General features: G+C 50.0%; 1 protein-coding gene across 1 annotated transcript in view; it reads right to left on the minus strand.

Moving 5' to 3' along the window:
- LOC132320046 (hydrocephalus-inducing protein homolog) overlaps window positions 1–23,840 on the minus strand; it is a 144,577-nt gene that overhangs the window by 65,291 nt on the left and 55,446 nt on the right. Inside the window, exons 12-19 of the mRNA XM_059832149.1 lie at window positions 22,863–22,930; window positions 20,649–20,884; window positions 19,708–19,808; window positions 17,779–17,914; window positions 17,132–17,296; window positions 12,756–12,908; window positions 3,564–3,802; window positions 393–648 (exon numbers count right to left, since the gene is read on the minus strand). Of these exons, the coding sequence (XP_059688132.1) occupies window positions 393–648; window positions 3,564–3,802; window positions 12,756–12,908; window positions 17,132–17,296; window positions 17,779–17,914; window positions 19,708–19,808; window positions 20,649–20,884; window positions 22,863–22,930 (1,354 nt within the window). The remainder of the gene's footprint in view (window positions 1–392; window positions 649–3,563; window positions 3,803–12,755; window positions 12,909–17,131; window positions 17,297–17,778; window positions 17,915–19,707; window positions 19,809–20,648; window positions 20,885–22,862; window positions 22,931–23,840) is intronic.

Consider the following 23,840-nt stretch of genomic DNA (forward strand, 5'->3'; position numbering starts at 1 on the left):
TCCCCCAGATATATTACCTTGCATTTTTTAATCTACTTTCTGCCTGTGTTCCTAGTCTAAGTGTAACTTATTTTCCCTGCCCTTCCTTTCTGCCTCAGCACACGACACCTCGTAACCTGCTGTTTGCCCCTGAAGTAGCAATACTTCCTTCAGCCCGCATTTTGGTGTCAGCAAGTTGGGTTTATGGTAGCTATAGAAACACGAAAAAAAGCCTTAGCAACTGATGGTGGCCAGCAAGAAAAGCATCTGGTGCTGCCGTGGTAACTTGTGGCATTAAATCAGTTTCTGGAAAGCTCTTGCTCATTTTCGCAGGAAAATGTCAAGGGGCTGCAAAAGAAGTCCCAGTGGATGTGATCTGATGGGAAAGGCTCAGCCCTCATGGGGGACCTCACCTGAGGAGTGCTGGAGAAGCCTTCCAGCGTCATCTCCACGGTCTTGCCCGGCATCAGCTCCACCCTTAGCGGCCGAAGCCTGAACACGGGGCAGGCGGGTTTGGGGCTCTGGGAGGCATCTTTGCCCTTGCTGTTACTGATGGCCGGGAGACGATGACGCAGGCGAAACGGGGAAAAACCTTCCGTCGTCCAATAGAGCTGATGGGTGCGTCGTCCTTTATTGGTCAACTTGAAGTGGTAACTGCAGGGATCCAGGCTAGAAGAGAAACAGAGATGGAAAATGTCATGGGAGCTGCTATTTCCCAGTGATCACCCAGCTTCAGCACCCTGATGGCGTTATCTGACTGCACACTCAGCAATAAAGGCACCTCCAAAAAGGCTGACCTAGCTCAAAGCTACAGCAAGAGCTGGACCTTGGTTGCCCCGAAGTTCATCACCATCCAGCAGCTGGTCTGGTTGTGCACAGCAAGGAAAAGCTTCATGGAGAACATAGTGGTGGGTTGACCTCGGCTGGACTCCAGGTGCCCACCAAGCCGCTCTATCACTCCCCTCCTCAGCAGGACAGGGCAGGGAGAAAATCAGATGGAAAAAACCTCGTGGGTCAAGATAAAGGCAGTTTAATACAGCAAAAGCAAAGGCTGTGTGCGGAAGCTAAGGAAAATAAAAGATTTATTCTCTACTTCCCATCAGCAGGTGATGTCCAGCCACTTCCCAAGAAGAAGAGCTTCAGTATGCTTAGCAGTTGCTCCACAAGACAAATGTTGTAATAACGAATGCCCCCCCTTCCTCCTCCTTTCTCTTAGCTTTTATTGCTGAGCAGGCGTCGTATGGGATGGAACATCCCTTCGGTCAGTCTGGGTCAGCTGTCCTGGCTGTGTCCCCTCCCAAAACCTTGCCCACCCCCAGCCCACCAGTGAGAGGGGAGTGTCGGAGAGACAGCCCGGATGCTGTGCGAGCAGCACCCAGACCACTGGTGCCTTATCGACACCTTCCAGCTACCAGTACCAAGCACAGCACTATGAGGGCTGCTGTGGGGAAAAGGAACTCCATCTCAGCCAGACCCAACACAAACATCATCTCAGTTGCTGCAGACAGAGCATCACCAGCCTTTGGGGCTTAATAATCCGAGTATTTTTCCAAGGTGCAGGTCTCGCTGCATCAGACGCTAAGCTGGCCTGGCCGCAAGTAGAGGGAGGAACAGCTTCGCTGCCATTTCACCTTCCCCTTGGGAGCTGCTGCCTCAGATGGCTTCCTCCAAAGACGCTGTTGGGGAGGCTGCAGGGTATAGAGACTCATCTGGTGATCCGGGCACCGCCTGCCTCGCTGGTGGGATCTCATCCCTTAGAGAGCAGCCAACCCTCATCGCTCCCAACGTATCGCCCTTTGCCTGAACAGTGCAGCTGGTTTTGTGTTTTAGGGAGATAAATGCACTCTGAGAACACGGGATCAACAGAAGTTTCCCCAATACGAACACGGCAGCAAGACCAGCTCTAGCTGCTGAGGGAACGGAACAACAGCAAGAGATGAATAACTAGAGCTAGATATAAAACCAAATGAATATTCAATGGAAATTGACTCCTTCAGGTAAAGAAACACTAACCGCAGGCTAGTCTGGAGTAATTCTTTTACCCTCTATAAATCCGAGCATGACCAGGAAATGAAGAGTTCCTGGAACAGTTAGTGTCTTTTTGAAAGGTACACAATATGTGGCTCACAAAATGCCTGTCTGCCATAAGCAGCTAAATACAAACACAGAAGCGACAGTATAGAACAAACTAGTCTGTGAAACAGACTGTTAAAAAAAATGACGTATACAAGTTTAGTATGACATGGTGTACATTGGGGAGAGCAACAGATGAAAGCTTGGAGCAGCTCTGGGGAGATGCAGAATCTGTGGCTCTGGGAAAGCCCAACTCAGAGATGTTACCGGGGTCCCACCTCAGCTCAGCCGGTGGCAGCTCTGCAGCTGACACCAACGGCAACAGCTCCAAACAGAGCCTGCGGGTGAAGGGTAGCAGAACACGATGACGTGAACCACCCTAACATTGTCCCCCGTGTTGCGAAGGCAATTTGTGGCTGCACGGAGCACAGGACACGCTGGACAAGCACCAACCTCCCTGCAATGTCCCTGCTGATGTGGATGGCTTGTGGATGCATATTTAAGTCCCTAAAAATCTATCCTAAATGCTTATGGCGGGATTAACCTGCTCCAACTAAAATTTTAGGTATCGGAGCACTGTGGACCCTCTTTGCAGCCAGGGAAAGGAACAGGCACCTCGAGAAGATGATGCCTCTCGCCCCAAAAGGTCTCCAAACACAAGGTGAGCAGCACTTTGCAAAGGCTTAGTTTCCCCCACTGTTTAAACAGGGATGTGCCTGGTTTCAGACATGCCTGTTAGGATCGATAAATCCCCTCCTCTGAGCCAAGCTCTTTCAGTTGAAACTCCCAATTTACCCCACCCAACCTCAGCAGATCTCTCCTCCTCTCCCTTTCAGAGCTGGGCCTGCAGCCACCCTCGCTTGCCCGTGCCCCGGGCTGCTGCTGCGGTCTTGACGGAGGAGACAGGGAGGAAAGCAGGCAGGAGAAACCAGGAAAGAGCGACTACGTCTAATAAAGAGCCGCCCGGCAGGGGAGCCGGGGATGACGAGTGAACTGAGGCATGATACAGGGCAAAGACAAATTCTGCTGCTCCTCCAGGACTCCCGGGCAGAGGGGAAATAAAGCAGCACCATTAATTTAGTCGAGGAGTTGCTAACAAGGTACCTCCACGGTTTTCCGCTGTTGCAAGATGATACTCCACAGTGAGTGAAAAAGCAAGCCATGTTATTGCGAAGGGAAATATGTTTATACTCGTAATGCAGTGTTTTCCAGCCGGAGGCTTCGGGGACCTGCTGTTTTCCCCCATATCTTTATTTGATAAAGTGAGGAAATAAATGTATTATAACTAAGGGCAATTCAGTGACAATTTAGCAACTGGTGTCCATTTTGGTGGCTTTTGAGGGTATCTAACGTCTTTCAACTGGCCATAAAATGCTTCTAAAGGAATTCTTGTGGCTTCAGTGAAATGGAGCCAGGACCTTGAGCACGGGAGGAGAACTAGCCTGAAGGACCACAGCAAAACTCCTCCTGGCTGAGCCCATGGCAGAAGCAGGTGATGAGAGATATCCTACCTGAAGTGGGGTCCCAAGTTGAGCTCCGGACCAAAAGGTTTGTCAGTGACAATCGTGGTGCCGATGCCGACAGCCTGGACGGGGATGACATAAGAACGACTGTTCTCTATGAACAGGTTCACCTCGTCCTTGAATTTCTCTGTGTCATCCAAGTTTGCTATGACGGTCACAGACACTTCGCTCTCAGGGGGGATCACTCCTCTACGGGGTTCAATCCTCCAGCGCGAGCGTTTGCCAGCCTGTAAGACAAGCCAAACACTAATGAGGATGGAAACCATGGACCCTGGTCTCTTGTGGGGCGCAGGAAAAGGAAGGACTAAAGATATGAGGGTAAAAACCAGAAAGGCTTCATTTCCCTAAATCTAAGCTACAGTGTCTGGAAAGAACAACTATGCAGGAGCTTACACAACCTGTAATTTGCCCTCCTTTAACAGACTCACTTCATTAACCCAGTCTTGCCCAAACCAAGAGATGCTCATCCTCAGGAGAAGGTTATTCCCCCTCTTCTTTTGGTCTCTCTTTCGGAGTGCGCACCAAGGGAAGCTACTTTATCTCTCCTGCCTTCCCAACCACGGTCACCCGGTTTGCATCAAGGCTCAAGGCCAGAGGAAGCCAGGACTGCTCAAATCCCACCGTGGCAGCGGGATACTGCTGAGAGCCTGAAGAATAACTCTGCAAAACCGGTCGATCAAAACCCCAACACCAAAGTCTTCTTTCCCAAGAGTTAGGCAGTGCTTTTCAACAGCCCCTGAAGGACTGAAGCACTCGGGCCCCACTGATCATCAGCTGCAGCGAGGTGTCCCACTGTCCTTGGCTTTGAAACATTCAGCTCTAAGTGTTTACAGCAGGGCAGTAAAGAAATAAGCCCAAAGAAAGGGCAAGACACGCCCTGTGGGCATGGCCGGGGCTTCCCAAGCGTTCTCTTCCTCTGGTCTCTCACAGACCTCCCTCTACAGATGGGGCAATAAGGGTGCTGGACCCCCAATTCCATTTAAAACCACGTTCGCAGGGAGCAAGCTTGCAGCAGACAAAGAGAAACGAATGCAATGCTCCCTGGCCAGCCTGAAATGCACTGGGATGTAGATGTACGGCTTCAAAGTGTCCACCACGATGTTAGTGGCACACGCACTCCACAGTTCAGTGCTGTGTTTGGGACAACAGGCACTACTCACCCCAAACACCTCAGTATTGTAAGAGAAAAGGGGTTTTTCTATTTTTTTTTTTTTTTTTTTTAATGAAAAGCAATGATGAGCTTGGAGGCCTGACATGATCCCAGTGCCTGATCCAGGTGAAGTCAGCTTGAGTTTCCATCTGTCAGGCTGGCGGCACTGAGCTCTAACAGGACACCAGCCAGCCCAAGGGAGAAGAGCATCAGTAAACCAAGCAGCACTTCAAAGTCATGGAAAGCATTTTAAATAACCCCCCAAAACGAGGGTAAGACTAGCGGGAGGCCAGGGAAGCAATAACTTGCTGAGCATTCAGGGTCCCAGCAGCGTGGGTAGGCGCCCCAGCTACAGTAACTCCTCAGGCTGACTGCGCCCTGCACGGAGAGCGGGTCAGGGCTGCATGCCTGCATCCCAGGATGGAGCACACCAAAGGCATCACAACTATTCCAGGCGCTGGCAAAACTAATAAACTCAGTTCCATTTCATTTATCCTCTAGAGATGCAAGAGAAAGTCTTAAAACAAAGGCAAGATAAGGGTGGAATCACAGACTCACAGAATGAGAGGGGTTGGAAGGGACCTCTGGAGATCACCCAGTCCAACCCCCCCACCAGAGCAGGGTCACCCAGAGCAGGTTGCACAGGAATGCGTCCAGGTGAGCTTTGAATATCTCCAGACTCCGCAACCTCTCTGGGCAGCTTGTTCCAGTGCTCTGCCACCCTCGAAGTAAAGAAGTTCCTCCTCACGTTGAGATGGAACTTCCTAGGACCAAGTTTGTGCCCGTTACCTCTCGTCCTGTCACTGGGCACCACTGAAAAAAGATGCCCTATCCCCCTGGCACCCACCCCTTCAGTATTTATAAGCATTAATAAGATCCCCCTCAGTCTTCTCTTCTCCAGACTAAAAAGACCCAAGTCCCTCAGCCTTTCCTCATAAGAAAGATGTTCCAGTCCCCTAATCATCATCGTAGCCCTTTGCTGTACCCCCTCCAGCAGCTCCCTGTCCTTGAGTGGAGGAAGGTAGTCGGCACAGGTTAAACCCCGGGGCTCTGCGTCTCCAGGGAGCACAGGCTAGGCTTTTTTCACTCCTCCTACACCTTCCACATCCATTATTACCTGCAACCTTACTCTCCAGCCTTCTGGTTTGGGACCTCATACTCTGTTAGGGAATATTCTTAAATTCCCTTTGAGGTCTGGCTAATTATCATTTTGGTTTCTGCACCCCCCAACACTCCCTGCCTGCGGAGGCGAAGCAGTGCTTGAAAACCAGGCTGAACCTCAGGGTGTCTAGCGAGACTGGAAGATGGCAAACAAAGCAAAAACCTGTCAGCAGAGCTCTACCTGCTTACCCAGAGAGACTACAGTCACTGAAAATCCATCAAATCAGCACCACATTTATTTTCGTCTCAAAGGCCAGTGACGCACACAACCCCAGGCAGGTAGACAAGAGAAGACTGACCTCACTCACCACATAGGATCCCACCAACCCTCTGCTGTTGTCCCTGCATCCCGTGCGTAGCCTCAGTGGAGCCTCAGAGGCATCCACTGCGCTGACATCAGGCAAGGGCTACCCAGCCAACACGTTCATGCCAAGCCGCTGGGTGTTAAGTCTTCACTGACGGTAATGTACAACTTTTCCTCTGATTCATGCTGACACAGGGTAGCTCGCTTGAAAAGGAGACCTGATAGCTCTGCTCCAGAGGTGAATCTGCAAGTCTGCTATCTGACAAAGCTCATTTATCAAAGCTTGGCAACAAGCCGGGCAGTAAATTGTACCCAAGAAACTATTACTGAGGAATAACGATGGGCTGTCTCGACGGAGCCAGACTTTGAATTTCCCAGGGTGACCCAGCGCAGACCCACCAAGCCCTACCAGGCCAACAGCCCACTCCGGAGGAGCGTGATTTGCATCGCGTCCTCATTCCTTCAGTCAGCGTTTGGTGTGGGTCCGAGGGGCAGCACAGTGCATCACTGAACAGGAGACCTGCCGGGACCAAAAGGCTCTGCCGGGCCACATTCACTCAGGTTTCTAGGTCAGCTCCTGCCTACACCCAGCCAGGCTGTGTCCCAGAGACAGGAAATCTCATGGAGCCATGCTGAAGAACTCCATCACTTTGGAGACCAAGAGCTAACTTCTGATGACACCCCTGCTACTTGCTTCTCCCTGAATGCTCTGGAAAACGATGCAATAGCTGTACGCACTGGATAGACAAAGTCAGTGGCTATTTTTATCCCTGTAGGAGCTTGCACTATCAGACATCAGAGTCCCTGAGTGCTAGGCAAGGGTAGGGATCAATCACTGGATCACTTGATCAAGAAGTTCAATGCTAAGATCATTAGCTTCTCCCAGGACAGATTTCCATTGTGAATAAGAGCTCCCAAAATTTGATGACAACAGACACCAGCGTGCATCTGAGAGACGGATGGATGGATGGATGGATGGATGGATGGATGGCTGCCCTAAAGGACGACTGAGGAGCCACCACACTCCGTTCTCTTGAAGCTACTCAAAGCGAGTTAATTAAAGGGGTCTGGTCATTCTGGCCTTGCACAAGCGAAAGAGGAAGCAGAACTCAGTATTAAAAATGCAGCTGTACTTTACCAAGCCATAGCTCTAGGGAGAGAGCCTTCCCACCACGTCAGGCTGACCCATTGCTCCTCGTGGAGGTTGCACATGATGGAGAAATAAAACCCCATCCTACATCAGTCGTGTGGAGAGCCTTGTCCCAGGTGTTTTCGCAGTCCTGAGGTGGGGGACCCCACCTTCTTCGTTTCCAAGCTACTCTTTAGCCGCACAAACTGCCAGTGGCAGAAAACAGCACAAAAGCACCCCGAGCCCCAGCACGAGGTGGAGATCAGAGCACGAGGCTGGCTAGGTGCTCCCACCAACAACCAGCCTCCTCCCGGCACCTCAGCACCAGCATCTCCTCGGCAGAAGCATGGGGACCACCTTGGTTTAGCCTCTGCCCCAGCGCACCATCAAAGGGATGCTTTATGAAAGCAAGAGGCAGAGCCTTTAAAGCCAGTAAAAATATAAAAACTAAAGCATGGCACTCACTGCCACTGACAACGCAGCCTAATTTGTCACGCTTGGTTCAGCTAATAGCAGACTGGTGAGGGAGCTAACGAAGCCTGTCTCCACCTTTGGCCCCTGCCCACAGCTCACCCCTCCAGACCCCATCTGCCCTCCCCACTGAGCTGGGGAGACCAGTGCCACCGCTCCGCACATCGGGGTTCGTCAGCCAGGACTCGGGCACGGCTTGGCCGGCTGCTGCCAAGCACAACATTTAGTAACCAAACTCCTCCCGCTTTTCCTTTGGGAAAAGCACTCCGCTGAGTCACTCTTGCTTGTAGGAACATAATTGCCTTGAAGACTTCTACCCTTCTTTAATTCAGTTGGCCAACGGGCGCAGCGCAATACGATGAGCTTAGTTTCCCTAGACGAGCAGAACAACAACTTCTTCAATTACTGAAATACAGCAATTTTGAAAGGGCATGAACTCATATAAGATACCTGACATGATAAAAAAACCCTCTTCCCTGTGGTCACGTTTCAGGCACCTTTTCCAAGGTCTCCTCCAAACCTCTGCTCCCCTAAGAGCCACATGCCCTGGACCTAAGCCTGTGCAACCCTGGCAGGGACACGGCCTTCCACCTTCCTCAGCTTTTCATACAACCGGTCACCAGCACAAGACCGGACCCTCCTGGCCCTGACCCCTGTTCATGACCGATGGCGTGAGCTTCCAGACATGGTCCAGCTCTGGCATGACCAAGCTGGGTGGAAATCAGCAAATTGGTGCTGCTGTATTAGCAAAACACAGCCTTTAAAAACCAAACCAATGGTTTAAGTCTAAAGGTGAGCTTTCAGAGCACCACGAGGCTCTGGTGGGACAGCTCTGGAAAGAGTTAAGCCTATGCATCTTATCTTCAAAAGCTCTGCTCACCTTGGAAGAGACCACATATTCAGGGCCAATGCTGCCCATACCCTGCAAAGTTAATGTAACACTCCTCTCTAAACAGCATTGCAGGTATCATTTGAAGGGCACGGCACTGCCTGCGTCTCGCTACGAGCAAGCACTGACAGGCTGCCTAATTATTCGGATGCTCCGGGAAACAAAAAAATAAATGTAATTTACAGTAGATTTTAAAACCACCCTCTTGCCGATTCAAGTCTGCTCCGACTTCAGCGAGAGCAGTTGGAGAGAGCTACGAACAATGCTGACAGGCTCTGCGAAGCCTTCCCTCCCGCAGCCTGCACAATTCGCTCAGATAACAAAATCGCGCATCAGCCAGAACAAGAAACAGAATCACTAAAGCAGCATCCCTTTATCGGCACTGGTTTTAAGTTTATCTCCATGTTTTGCTGTCCCTCTGTACGACCATTTCTTTCACAAAGGGAATGTCGTCAAAAGCTTGAGATAATAAGCAATGAAATTAGTAAATGAAACAAATCCTGCGCTAAATGAGGAGAGAAGCAAGTATGGGAATGGGAACTACGTGTTCTCTCCTTGCTTACACCGAGTTTGACCAAGAGCCTTTATATGCTGCCTCAAAATCAGTTGATTTTCTCCACTGAATCCCAGTGAGAAGATAAACAGTTACAGCTTTTTTTTTTTTTTTTAAAACAAACAAAACTTGGTCTCTTCTGCAATGTCAGCTCCAGTTGAACCTGACGGCAGCTCATCCCTGGGAAGGTGGAAGGGGATCTGCTCCCCAGGCACTCTCCTGAAGACGACAACACATCTGGCTGGACAACCGCTGCTGGAAAAACCAGGTGGCAGTGAGCTCCATCAGGAGCACAGGGCTCTGGATTAGGGAGGTCAAGGATCCCGTCAAAGGAGACCGGACCTCAAAATTAGGAAGCAGAGCACCGTCACTAGAAGGGGAAGTCCCAAGAAAGTTTTTTTCTCTCCTCCCTCATTACAAGGCACCAGGAAACCACCGTTTGCCTCCCTGCGGTAGCACATAACAGACCCAGCGCGGTGGTTATGCAGGCAGAAGAAAGCTGCTGCTGATTAATAAAAATTGCACCCTAAGCCTGTCTTCTCTTTCCTGATCACACAGGCGTGATACGCAGCTGCCTTCCGTGATGCCAAGAGATGTCATTCTTAGCAGCCGAATAAAAGATGCCTGAGAAGACAGAGTGACAATGAACAAGTAGGAAATGTTCAAAGAAAGATGCTTTTCCTTCTCTGCCTTTCTGCAGGGAGAGCAAACACTTCCATTAATCAATACAACTCTTCCTCACTTGTCAATATGGCAAAAATCAGACACTTAGGGAAACAGGAAAAAAGATGACAGTGGCGGCAAGGAGGAGAAACAGCCACTTTTTTCAGCAGGTCGCATCAGCCCCCAGCTAAGCTGCAGCAGGTCCTTCATGTTGACCTACTCCTCCAGTCTTTTTTACCACGAAAAAGGCAAATCCTCCCCTTGCGGGATCCACAGGATGCTCTAACGGGGCTGCCTGGCAGCTGGGAAAGCAATCTGACAGGGAAAAGTACAGACAGACACAGGATTCAGTGGATGAGCAGGGGATGACACGCTGGCCCCAAGGGTCACAGCCCTGCAGCTACCCTGGCAAGCAGGGATAAGCCAACCAAGGACATGGGTATGAAGTCCCTACACTCCACTACAAACCCTAAAAGCCCCATCGCAATGCACTGCTTCGGAGGTTTTTATATTTCCTTCCTTCTAGTGGCAGAGATGCTCACTGCTGTTCCCCGCAACTCATCCGACGGAGAGAAGAGGGGTACAGGGAAGCCTGTGCACAAGGGGTACTCCAGGTAATTCCTTAAGTCGCTATCCCGGAGTGAAGTTATCCACAAAAAACATCTCTGCTTGCTCAGACAATGCTCTTTTCTCCCATAAAGCAAGAACAAAGCTCGACTTGACAGGAACAGCCATTTGCACGTGGTGGTTAAGGACACCACCATGGCCATCTGCATTACAGCATTTCCCTTTTCTGTTCTGAACAAGACACCAGCCTTTTATTTGCCTTGTTGCTGCCCCTTAATCTAATCTCATTCAGTTTGTTGAGCTGCCAGTCAGCGTGCTGTAATGTTGCTGTGAAAATTTCAATCAATAGCTCTTTCTTTCGAGTGGGGAATCGTGATCTAGACGCCTGACTGCAAAGAGCCACGGTTTCGAGATTAGCCATCAAACGGGAGACAGGGAAATCACAGCTCACTGTCCTGCAGCAATCTCCAAGCAGGAAATCAAAGCAGCAGCTTTGCCATCTTAGGGAACACAAGACTTGGGTTCAGGGGCACAACTGAATGAAGGATGCCCAAGTCACCCACCAGCTAGGCTCAGGGACAGCCGGAGCCAGTTCTGCTCTCAGATGTACACGTGCAGGTCACCCTGACACCCGACCACATCTCAAATTTTATCTCCAAAATTATTCAGTCCTCTCTTCTTCCCATCAATAAACTGCCAGGCAGCCTAAGGCAGCAGCAAAGGGCAAAACTTCAATCGAGGCAACAAAACAGCACCAAAGTAGGCAGCTGCTGGGGGCAAGGGAGGAGCTGGAGCACACCTCGCCTGCCGCAGCGCTGCTCCCATCAGGCAGGCTCAGCATCACCGTCCTGAAGAGTCTGAAGAGTCCTTGATGAAACGCCTGATCCAGCAGGTTCCCAGCACCTGCCTCCTTGAACACCTCCAGGATAGCAGCAGCTATCCTGAGAAGCCAAGACGTTCACCATGGGGTAACTCCATGCTGGGGAGTCAGCAGAGGGGCTATGGAACAGCAGAGGCCATCTTTACTGCAGGAAAAGAAACCATCCCTGAACCACCTCATATTACCATTCTAGTTATTGATCAGCACAATATTTGCAGAGATCGCAGGGAAGCAGGATGGGATTTATTGCCCAGTCCCATAAGTTAGGGCACTGAGGCAATGGAGAGGCAGATATACCCCTGCAAGCCCCCTGGGTGCACTGCAAGCTGCCCAGGGGAGGGAGGGAAGGCATCACACCCCGACGGCAGTACCTAAACAGAGCTCTGCAGGTCAGTCTTGGGTACAAGCATGCAAACCCCATCATTTATACACCAGTGCCACCCATCCGAGGTGGCTTGCTCTCTGCAGAGACAGAAAGCAGGTTTTCGTTGTGGAGCCAAAGAAAGCTGCCCTGGGAATCCCCCACTTTGAGGTTACATTTATGCTCCTGGGCACAGAAACTGGAGTGAAACTGCTGGAAAAGCAGCAGGAGGGAAATTTCAGCCTGGGTTAACCAGCCCCAGAACTCCAACCCACCACAGACAAGCACAAACCCCCTCCAAACCCTGTTTTCCTGCCTCGATCCCCCCTCCAGTGGGGAGCACATCCCACCCAGCCTCAGCACCCGAGCCCTTTCCGCCTGCATCAGCCCTGCTCCCCCTGCCAGGGAAGCAGCCAAGCTCTCCTCCTGCTACGCAGCTTGTCACACTAGGCAGCCTCCATGAATTAAATAACCTTCTTCTGCAGCTAGTCTCCACAGATGCTCTGCAACGCTACGGAGGCCACAGACTCCATCGCTACACCACTCTTACAAGCATATTTTTGTGCAACAACCCAGCTGGGGTGACCCCCAGTAAGGGGGAAACTCGCCTCACCACCAGCAGTTGGAGGACAGACCTCGCACCCTACTCTCTATCGTTAACAGGAGGTTGAGGCAAAGGAGATGCAGAGGGAACAGGGAAACCACAGGAAAATCCATGCTCTTTCAGGAGCAAAGGGCCACATGGTTCCCTTCATCTCCTAGAGCTCCAAAAGCATGACTCTCAGAGCTAAATACCTTCCACAAAATAAAGGGACAACTTGTAAAAATGATCCAGACTCATTTCTGCTCAAACATCTATACAAACTCTCTATTTTACTGAGGGGTGCCCCAGCTAAAACCACCCCCAGAACCAGGCTGCTCTTGCCACATTGTGATGGAATATCTTGCTTTCTCTCTCGGAGAGCGATACGGAAATGTTGTGCATAAAAATCAAGTCACGGGCTGTTATGGACCAGTCATTTTTGTTGGGAAATAGCCACACAGATACTTACCATCTCTGCCCAGAAGGATGCAGGGATGACAGTCTGATTGGAGAGGTGGAGAGTTCGGGAAGCGTCTTGCAAAACTTGGATACTGCCGAAATTTATCTTATTTGGATGCACGTAGACAACTGGTCCTTCTCCAATGCTCACTAGATGGATTTTCTGCTCCAGGAAGCAGGTAGGAAAGATCAGAAAGAACAAGGAAAGTTTAAAAAGATTAGACAGCTCTAAGGGTACTCCTAGACTGAGGGATAATTAGGGTGCTTTGAAGTTTTCAGTGTTGCAAGACTGAAACAGAAAGCCTGGAGCAAGTGTGGGATCTGGAGGGATCCCATCTGAAAGCCACAAGCTCCCGCTATCAGGGGATAAAGAAACCCAGTTTCCCATGCTTGCTCTTTCACACCTCCTCCACACTGTTAGCTCTCCTTCCGCTACCCTGTGCCTGCTCAGTCTTGCCCCAAACCACCCTCCCTGACTCCTGCTACTGCACAGCCCCACTTGGAGAGTGACTTTGTTAACATTCCCAAAGCGACACCGGTGAAAACCAGCCCAAGTCAGAAGCAAAGCAGGCTCTTCAGAGTACGGATCACAGAATCACTGAGGTTAGAAAAGACCTCTAAGATCATCAAGTCCAACCATCAACCCAACACCACCATGCCCACTAAACCATGTCCCGCAGTGCCACGTCCACACGTTCCTTGAACACCTCCAGCGATGGTGACTCTACCACCTCCCTGGGCAGCCTCTTCCAATGCTTCACCGCTCTCTCCGGAAAGATATTTTTCCTAATATCCAACCTGAACCTCCCCTGGCGCAACTTGAGGCCATTTCCTCTTGCCCTGGTGACCCCTCACCAGCTCCGTCGCCCTTCTCTGGACACGCTCCAGCACCTCAAGGTCCTTCTTATAGTGAGGGGCCCAAAACTGAACACAGTATTCGAGGTGCGGCCTCACCAGCGCTGAGTACAGGGGCACGATCACCTCCCTACTCCCGCTGACCACACTGCTTCTGATACAGGCCAGGATGCCGTTGGCCTTCTTGGCCACCTGGGCACACTGCTGGCTCATATTCAGCCGGCTGTCAACCAACACCCCCAGGTCCTTTTCTGCGGGGCAGCTTTCCAGCCACTCGTCCCCAAGCCTGGAGCGTTGCATGGGGTTGTTGTGACCCAAGTGCAGGACCCCGCACTCCGCCTTGTTGAACCTCATACAATTGGCCTCAGCCCATCGATCCAGCCTGTCCAAAAGTATCATGCAAGTTAGTTGCCTCTGACTTGTGCTTATGTGTATTCCTGGTATTATATGAATAACAGACATTAATTATTAATTACATCATTCAAGCAGTATTTTTTCTTTTGACAGTCTGAGACCCCAAAGTTTTCTTCCTGCAGAACTGGCGCAGACTATTGGAGGAGGAATACGGATCTCTTTGCTAAACCACTTTCTCACATCATTAAAAATGGGAATTTATCCAGTCTGGCTGGATTTCATCGGTTCCAAACACCCCAACTCTTAAACAGCATCTGAACACATGAAGCTCCCAACCCTGACAGGCTGCTCCACAATTCACTGGAGGGCAAAGAGTATGATTTAACCACAAAAGAAACCAGACTGATGTAAAACCTTTAATAATGTCTGACTCAAGGAAATGGCATTGGCAGCTGTCAGGATCGCTAGTCCAACTCAGCCAGAAGGAACAGCATCCAGAAACGCTCATCCCTTGACAGAACACTACTGCGTGCAAGTAAGAGCCAAAAATCACATACCAAGGCTGGTACCTCAAAAATAAGGGACCTGAAGCTACACATGATGCTGGACCTTTTATCCCTCTGGGAGAAGGGAGGGACAGAGACCTGCAGTCTGGGTGATGCTGCCCAAAGCTCCCAGGAAGAAGGAGCTGGAGGGAAGAGCTGTGCCTTGCCAGCTGGCCTTGCCTCCATGTGACAGCAGGGCATAAGCAACAAAGGCAGAGCAGAACCCTTTGGAGATGGGCAGAGTAACATCTGGGGGATGCCCAGGCTAGCTGGCTTCAATTAGAGTGTCTACTAACACCACATATCCTCGCCAAGGAACGGGCTTATAAAAAAACCCTTCATCTACAGTTGTCTTAAAAGGGATGAGAAAAAAAACCCGTTCAACAGTGTTACAGGCAACATGGCACACGGGGAAAGGCAGTAAAAGGAGACAGCAACTTTGCCATCAGTCATATTGCCACACATACACACACACCCCTCCAGCAGCACTCCTGGCTTTGTCGATGGGTATGTAATGTCACATCTGATCATTTAGCAATGAAGAGCGTCCGTCCCCGGCAAACAGCCATGGTTTGAGTGACCGCTTCATTCTGATAGAAACCAGCTGCCAAATGCCCTGCGCGTGGCACACGAGGCTGCCTTGCCACCGTGACCCCAGGGCTGGGGTTTTACCAGCTCCTTAATGCAGGACATCACCTCCAGTGATGGTGACTCCAACCAAAAAAAAATAAGGTGTTCAAGGAACATGTGGACGTGGCATCGCGGGACATGGTTTAGTGGGCATGGTGGGGTTGGGTTGGTGGTTGGACTTGATGATCTTACAGGTCTTTTCCAACCTCAGTGATTCTGGGAGATTACATACACCAAATGGAAGCTGGCATGCAGTCACTGACAAAGAAAATACCAGGCAACAGACCCATGGAGGGACCCTACACAACCTGGATGAAAGATCTGTATGATATTTCACCTAAAGACTCGGTATCAATACCAAACCTAAGATAACAAGAGCAAGCTTAAATTTTGCTTTATTGAAATACATTGCAGCGATCCCCCTGAGGTCAGATTCGCATGATATGATCTAGACGGGCAGGATTTGCCACCAGCGCAGGGTGTATAACAAGACGGTTAGCTGTTCTGCTAGCTCAGAAAGCTCTGGACCAAGGAATGACTGAAACAACACCCAAACTCTAGGGCAGTCCTATAGAAAATGCAAAGAATCTCACCTAACGGCCAGAAACTCAGGTCTGTGCTGCCAACATACCCAGCGAGGTTCCTAACAGCACTTGAGCAACTGAGCATAAACGCTGCACGTTCAAGTTCAACTTAATGGGTGCATGTACTCGCTCAAGCTCATGCTGGTCATTCCTTTAGGGACAGCTAGGATTCTCCAGCTGAAATGCTCGCCCTTTGGGCCAAAAATTGACACATTCCTCTCCAAACAAAAACAATTAAGGTAAAGTTTTAAACTATACATGGTTTAGCCCAAGGGTAAAAGCTTTGCAAGAATACTGTAGGTTAAACAAGCTAACAGTTAAACAGCCAGGTTATTCTAGGGGGGAGAAACCCTCCTTTTTAAGGGAAGCATGCCTTCTATTTACGAGCAATTGTTTTGTCAACTTCAGACTTCCCTGCCAAGCCTGCATTGCCCAGCCTTCCTGTTGACTGGTTTACATGGCACACCCACAACGGCCTGGGTTGAGAGGTTCAGTGGCATCTAGGGGCTTCAGCAGCATCATTTCCATTCCTTTTAATGAAAGTTTAAATCCCTAAACTACTTTCAAAATGTCAGCCTTCCTTTCTGTTACAGAAAGCTTCAGGTTCCCAGCAATCCTCTGACATCCTCTTTCACGCTCAGAGAGATGACAAGACATTTTAAAACAGCTGCTTCAAAAGTTAATACCATTTTCAATTAAAGATTAATTAACTAAATTTGCTGTAGATTTCAGCTAGATGAAGCCAGGACACTACACACAATGTTCTCTTGCCTACATTTTGTTGCTGCTGCTGTCGCATATGCCTGAATGCAAACATCTTTTAGGAGGCTTTAATCGAGGAATGCTTTGCCTCATCCATTTCCAAGCTTGGTAGAAAAAACTCCCTGTGCTCCAGATGCAAATGGTGCTGAGACTCACGTGTCTGTGGCTGGGACTTCTGGCAAAGAGATTTGATGGATATTTCTCAGACACGATGGGCCTGACTTCAGAAAAGCTGAAATCCAGCTTTGCACAAAACATCACTTCAGCATGGTTTCTTACAGGCTCGCTTTAGCAGGATGCGGGGAGGTCCCTGTGCGCTCCTGAACTAGAGTCCTAATGACACAGCAGTTGCTGCTCATCTAATATCACAGCAGAGTGTGAGACCCAGGGATTGGGCTGCGTTTCAGACTGGGCTTGTTATCCCACCTCACATATCTGTAATGAAACGCGGTGTCAGACACTTAGATTACCACCTAAGAGAATTCCAACCTTCCTCTTCTCTAGGCGTTAGCCGTTGCTCATGCCATGAATTCCATCTTTCCTTGTCCACGCCAGCCATATATTACAAGCTCTTGTTTTCCCAGGAAGAATCCCTGTACACTTTATGCCCCACCAAGACGAGTCGCACAAAGGCACACATCTCCCCTAGCACTCACCAGTGGGGATCCTTTGCTCCCAAAGACCGCGACGTGAGCAACTGTTTCCTTCTCTCCCGTCACCTGGGCTTCCAGCATAACCGGGACCTCCACCAAGCTGTGAGGCTGGATAATCCCACACGGCACAGGGCTGGAGTACCACACAGGAGCATCCTTCTTGTGTTCCTGTAAGGCACAGAATCAAACCCAACATTAAAGCTTCCTCAAAGGTCACTCTGAACTCCTTGACATCTACCACAATGATAATACCCACATATTTTTTAAAAAATCCCTAGGAGAAAGCAGAAAGGCACAAAAACAGATGCAAGACTAGGATGAGCTTAGCGTCCTGAGGGGGTCCAAGAGCTGCTGCAGGCACAAACACCCGCTCCTGTGCTGGCAGCCTCCTTGCAGCAGCCTTTCGTGACCCTCTAAGTCCTCCTATGTCAACGCACCCCAAAGACTAGACTATAAACTGTTTCCTAAAGTTTATATTCAGGCACGTTCCTATTTAACTGCTTCCTAAAGTCTCTATTCGGGCAGGTTCCTGTTGTCAGCAAACCTTTAGGTTTGAATATAAACCAGCAAGGTCTTAGCCAAAACTCTTTTTTTTCCCTAATAAACCCCTCAATAACATTTGAGGGCAGGAGGCGGATGCGATGACAAACCTGAGGAAGAATCATGTAGCAGCCTGGAAGATTGCTGTCGTTCGCAAGGCTCAGCATCTGCCGGTAAGGGAATTTCAGAAAGCACCGTCCAAATGTCATGACTGGGTTGAGCACTCGCAGCTGAGGAACTATGCATCTAGGCAGAGAGATGACCAAAAGGGAATCAGAGATCCTGAGAGAATGTAGAATTTATTTACTCCCCAAATAGCACGAAATAGAGCATACCACGTGTCACTGTCAAATGGATGTTTAATACCCCTACAGCAATAAATTGCCTTTAATTTCTTTTTATACAACAACCCCTTGTAAAAGGAGGAGCAAACCCTGAGTCTCAGCATTGTAGGGGCTGCCAAGTGCCCAGGCAGAGCACCGTGCCCTGTCCCAGAGATGTATGATGGGCACCTTCGCCCCAGGAGGCTTGCGAAGACACATTGCACCCTCCTGATGCTCCCAGCAAGGCATGAGCTCCAGGGGAGCCTTCCCACCCATGACCAGGGCTCACCAAGCCTCAAGGAATACAAGACACCAGTATCTCAGTAAAAATGACTCCTCTCCCACACCACTCTTGCCCTGCCTGAAAACTCAGCCCTTTACCCCAGCAACAGAGGGCACAAGCCACCACCTGCCCCACGCAGCGGGTGGTCACCCTTTCCCCGTGTCTGTAGCTACCTTGCTCTGCAGCCCCCACGGGGCCATACACTGTCTGCTCCCATTTGCACTCATTTTACAGAATTGCAGCCCAGGCACTGACTGGACGACTCTGCCTCTTGCAATTAAACCGACACCCACTGCAGCACAACAGCATCGAATCCGGCTGCAGCAAGAAAAACTTTTGGCTTAAGACCGGGAACATTAACGCTCAAAAGAACCAGAGGAAAGAAGAGAAACCTGAGCTCCCAGAATCACTGAGGTTAGAAAAGACCTGTAAGATCATCAAGTCCAACCACCAACCCAACACCACCATGCCCACTAAACCATGTCCCACAGTGCCACATCTACACCTTCCTTGAACACCTCCAGCAATGGTGACTCCACCACCTCCCTGGGCAGCCTGTTCCAATGCTTCACCACTCTCCCAGGGAAGAAATTTCTCCTAATACCCAGCCTGAACCTCCCCTGGTGCAACTTGAGGCCATTTCCTCTTGTCCTGTCACTTGTCACTTGGGAGAAGAGCCCAACACCCACCTCCCCACAACCCCCTTTCAGGTCGTTGGAGAGAGTGATGAGGTCTCCCCTCAGCCCCCTCTTCTCCAGGCTCAACAACCCCAGCTCCCTCAGCCGCTCCTCATCAGACTTGTGCTACCAGACCCCTCACCAGCTTCGTCGCCCTTCTCTGGACATGCTCCAGCACCTCAAGGTCCTTCTTATAGTGAGGGGCCCAAAACTGAACATGGCATTCGAGGTGCGGCCTCACCAGCGCCGAGTACAGGGGCACAATCACCTCCCTACTCCTGCTGGCCACACTATTTCTGATACAGGCCAGGATGCCGTTGGCCTTCTTGGCCACCTGGGCACACTGCTGCCTCATATTCAGCAGGCTGTCAACCAACACCCCCAGGTCCTTTTCTGCGGGGCAGCTTTCCAGCCACTCGTCCCCAAGCCTGGAGCGTTGCATGGGGTTGTTGTGACCCAAGTGCAGGACCCCGCACTCCGCCTTATTGAACCTCATACAATTGGCCTCGGCCCATCCATCCAGCCTGTCCAGATCCCTCTGCAGAGCCTTCCTACCCTCCAGCAGATCAACACTCCTGCCCAACTTGGTGTCGTCTGCAAACTTACTGAGGGAGCACTCGATCCCCTCATCCAGATCATTAATAAAGATATTAAACAAGACCAGCCCCAAAACTGAGCCCTGGGGGACTCCGCTTGTGACCGGCCACCAACTGGATTTCACTCCATACACCACGACTCTCTGGGCTCAGTCGATACCTGGCTGTGAGAGGCAATGCCAGCACCTCCTTGCCAACACCATCCACGTCCACCACCAGCGCCAGCTCGTATCTCTTCACGGTGTTGGAACACAGGGTGACCTGGCGGAAGAGAAGACCATCAAATACTTCATCACTCCCAAAAGCCATTGTCCATGTGTGGTGTCCTCCAGTTCTCCTTCCACAGTAAGGAAACGGACGATTTTGCTCTAATTCTTCTGCTGGTCCATGTACAGAGCACAGGCTCTGGCAGTAATAAAAGTCTTCTGACAATATCTGCTCTGTTAAACACACTGTGCAGTTATCAGGGTATATACAAGGGTATATACAAGGTAAATTAAAGCACAATTAGACTCACCACTGTATTAAAATTAAGGGACCAATTTGTAATCTTGACTACAATTAGCGTAAATCCAGAGGAAATCTGCTGACTTAAACGGAATGAGTTCAGCTTTACGGGGGGAAGGTGAGAGCAAAACGTGGCCCAGCAGATGCTGTGCAGTTCACGGCTCCCAGAGCTTTTTCAGTCCCCATTGGAGATCGCTGCAGTGAATACAGCTCCTTCTGCTCAACAGGACAGGAGAAATAAGACCGGGAAGAAAGGCAAACTGCTTTATACAATGACATCTCTCTTTTTAACAGCCACCTTCTGTTCTCATTCTTCCTCTGCCCACTTTAAATCAAAGAAATCACTCTAAGCAGCTCTCAAAAACACAGGAATGGCTTCTGTACTTGACTATATGGTACCAGACCTTCTGCTTAGGATTCTGGAAACAAAACGGTGCTCCTTCTGAAACGTCCCAGAGTAACCCAGCCAACAAAAGCCTAACACTAATGCATATATATTACTTGCATTATGCTGGCAGCACTAAAGCCCTCTCATACATCAGTGAAGCTTCAGCTCCACCTGCTAAAGCACGTATGGCCGGACTCTTCCCATACCTCGATATCCATGATGCCCTGGGAGCGGATGGTCCCTCTGCACGGTGTTATGGTAAATTCAGTTGGCTTGACGTAACCCTGGGCTCCCCTTCTCCAGGATGGGGGAGCGTTGTCCGACATTTGAACAAAACTGCTAACGCTGGGCTCTCCTGAGCCGTCCCCAGGAATGCGAAGGGTGAAAGTCATGGGCACCAAGGAGGTGTTAGTGAGGCGACATGCCAAGGTGCGAGGGAAGCCTAGGAAAAAGACACAAATATGAATTTATGCGCCAATTATCCCGTGATTCCTGGTGTGAATATTCTGTTATGATAAAACTGCACCTGCAGTTTAGCTCTTCTCAATCTGAATTAGACCTAATTGAGAAGCTAAGCAAGGAATTAGTTGTCACTTAAGCTCCCTTTTATGCTGGCCAGAGATTGCTTCCTCGGCAATGGCCACTCTTAATGATGCCGAACACCAGAATTTCGTCTCTCTAACTGAGGACTGTTCTCACATGCCCCAAAAGCAGCACCAATTATTTCTCACTTACGAGCGTGCATCCAGACAGACCATTGATTCTGAAAATTCAGTCCATAAAATTCCCTGTTAACTTTGCGAACACTCCCACAGTTTTCAATATATAAAAGCAGTGTATTGTCATCGAGGAGAAGCTCCAGTAAGAGAAAGGATGGATGCAGTTGGGTACCACAGCACGATGCAAAGCACTCGAATGCAGTTTCTCTAGGCAGCATCCTTAAGGCATCTCCTGTTTTGGGGTAACCAGACTCAGCTTGTGACAACTTGCAGCCCACTTCACAGGAGGCAAGCCTGATGCTTGCTTAGAAATTAGCAGGAACCGTGTCACACCTTACCTAACAAACGGGGACATCACATCCACGCTGCACACTGGCTTTGGTTACTGCCCACAAAGGTTTACATCACTTTAGCTTGGATACTTGCTTTCCATAATGGAAAAGCAGTGATACAACCACACCTGGTGGGAATGTGCTGCAGAGACAGGACATCAGCCTACAACCTGCTCTGGAGTGGACATCTGCCTTGGATGGCCAGCTCTGTGAGAAGGAGACATCTCCCATGGCCTGGTCACCAAGCGTTACTGGAATACAGGTGGGGAGGAAAACCATCTGCAGACACAGCAGATCGTTCATCCATGCCCACCAACAGTGACCACTGCCCACCTCCAGCAACTACTCCAGCCAACAAAAAGGACAAACACAGACTTCACAATCCCAAAGGAGACCGAAGTCTCCAGGGGCAGACAACAGCCAGCAGCAGAGCTAAAAGAAGCAAAAATACAGTAGCTGCCTTCAGCTCTAAAGGCCTTATTAATGAAATCAGATTAAAAGGATGAATCTCCTATTGCATAACCAGATTTCCGCCTGGTGCGTTTCTTGTTTTATTTATTCAAAAGGAAATAAAGAAGTGGCAGAGTGGTGATGTAGGGAGGGGAGGAAGCAGCTCAGGGAAGGTAATGAGTTTTCTTAGAAAGTCCATGAACAGCATGAAAACACAGAGGCATCCTGGGTGCAGAATGATAATGGCCCTTCAATCAACCCACAATTGATTTCACATTTCAACTTTACAGCATCTCACTAAAAAGCCTTTTGTGAGATGGAGATAGAGAACCAGAATCTGCATTTCAATGGAGACGCTCTGGATGCTCAGCCACCAGCTCCATCAGCAGAGCTGGGCTTTCGGCAGGGAAGGAGAAGGAGCCCAGATCTCAGAGGACATCAGTGCCCCATGCCGAGCTATTGCTTGGGCATATTACCTGGGAGGTGAGAATGAGGTGCCCTCACAGCACTAATTAACATCTCACACTAAAGGTCAGGTGGGAAATGGTGTCCTTGCCTTGCAACAAGCACATTCACCCAGAGCAGCTACAGGCTAGGATGTGGCTTCAACTCCCTTCTCCTGCAGTCCCATCCCCTGGGACCTTCTGGCACAAGGATTTTCACAGCCATTCTGCTGCCAAGCATTGGGAGCTTGGGGCTGAACAGACTATGACGGACACCAGAAAATACTGACTTTCTGTTCCTTTGGTCCTATCTGATCTCACGATGGCACAATACTGCCTAAGCAACCTGCAGCCCTGGTTTTAACACCTGGAAGGCTGCTATGGAGGAACACAAGTGACATGCTCTTATGTGAAGTGCTCTGTTTTGGTGATGCACAGACCTCTCAACCTATGCTCCAAGCCCAGGGCACACTCACCGAAGGAGACGTCACCAAAGCAGAGGGAAGGTACACTGAAATGAAAAGTTGGTCCGATGACACAGCCCCTGTGAGGACAAAGACAGGCAGAGAAGGCATTGGTTTGGTTAAAGAGAAATGCAAAGTGTTCAGCTTTCGTTACTGCCCGGAGGGATAAATGCTGGTCTCAGAACCACAGTGGGTTTCAAATCAACCCGTCGCCCTTCTGCTCAGCACGGCATCCATGTGGACAGGAGACAGGCAAAGCAAAGTGGTCAGCAGCTGATAGCTGCTGATGTGCCTTAGGGCACCATGTCAGGCAGGGTATGCCCCCAAGTTGCTGCTGGCCTGATGAAGGACCCTGAACTAGTGATGGCTCCGTGCCTCAGTCTCCCCATCTGTAACGTGCTGACACAGAGGTCTCCACACAAAAGTGGACCCATTGTACTAGCTTTGCCAGCTGCAGGTTCTCTGCTTTGGTATTTCTTTGCTGGAACTGGTGTTCCCATGGAGTATATGAACATCTTGTCCTCAGAGCATCTTGACCCATGCAATCATTAGGCATGCAGGATTTTGAGGCATGAAGCCAGAGGAGAGCCCAGACACCCACTGACACAAGAGCAACAACAGTTCTACACAGCGGACAGCTGAATCTTGGGGGAAAGGATCAGCTTGTCACCAGTGCACCAGCTGACACATCCAAGAGCAACACATGTCTCCAACCACCGAACATGGATGTCCTGAAGCCACCATACCCATCCTTAAATTCAGCAGCCAGGCTCCAAACTCCAAAAACTCACCAAAATGCACCGAAATCAGCACTTGGAGCTGCACAACGTTCATTAATTTATTTCATGGCTGATGCCAATCAATGCCAGCTCTGCCTCTTAGTTAAAAATCAAGGACCACAGTGAACGCTGCCTTCTAGTTTTAATCACAGGACTGCCACTGGCTCTGTTCGGCACATCAACAGACCCCAGCATCCCGCAGGAGGGACCT

This window comes from Gavia stellata, chromosome 33 (genome assembly GCF_030936135.1).
Source record: "Gavia stellata isolate bGavSte3 chromosome 33, bGavSte3.hap2, whole genome shotgun sequence".
Lineage (NCBI taxonomy): Eukaryota > Metazoa > Chordata > Aves > Gaviiformes > Gaviidae > Gavia > Gavia stellata.